This window comes from Penaeus monodon, chromosome 21 (genome assembly GCF_015228065.2).
Source record: "Penaeus monodon isolate SGIC_2016 chromosome 21, NSTDA_Pmon_1, whole genome shotgun sequence".
Classification (NCBI taxonomy): Eukaryota; Metazoa; Arthropoda; class Malacostraca; order Decapoda; family Penaeidae; genus Penaeus; species Penaeus monodon.
In genome coordinates, this window is record NC_051406.1 from 42,204,050 (window position 1) to 42,204,299 (window position 250).

General features: G+C 46.0%; 1 protein-coding gene across 1 annotated transcript in view; it reads right to left on the reverse strand.

Annotated features, from left to right (window-relative positions):
- Nucleotides 1-180, reverse strand: part of LOC119586513 — an 11,260-nt gene extending 11,080 nt beyond the window's left edge. The window contains exon 1 of the mRNA XM_037935254.1: nucleotides 22-180. Coding sequence (XP_037791182.1) covers nucleotides 22-151 — 130 coding nt within the window. The 5' untranslated portion in view covers nucleotides 152-180. The remainder of the gene's footprint in view (nucleotides 1-21) is intronic.
- Nucleotides 181-250: the final 70 nt, after the last annotated feature.

Consider the following 250-nt stretch of genomic DNA (forward strand, 5'->3'; position numbering starts at 1 on the left):
ACTTCACCGAACGGAACTCACCAATAAACCCGACGAAACAGGTGAGCAGCTCGAATCCCAAAGCCACACCTCTGAGTTTCGAGGCTTCAGCGGAATTTATGGGCGTGGTGATCGTGCTGAGACCCATGCTATCTGTGTTGAATGAATGCATGTTTATGCTGGGAGTGTGAAGGTGTCTGTGCGGGAAACTGTAGGTACTAATGATAATTTGGCGGAAGTCAGATTTTATATTCCCTGATTATCTTTATCT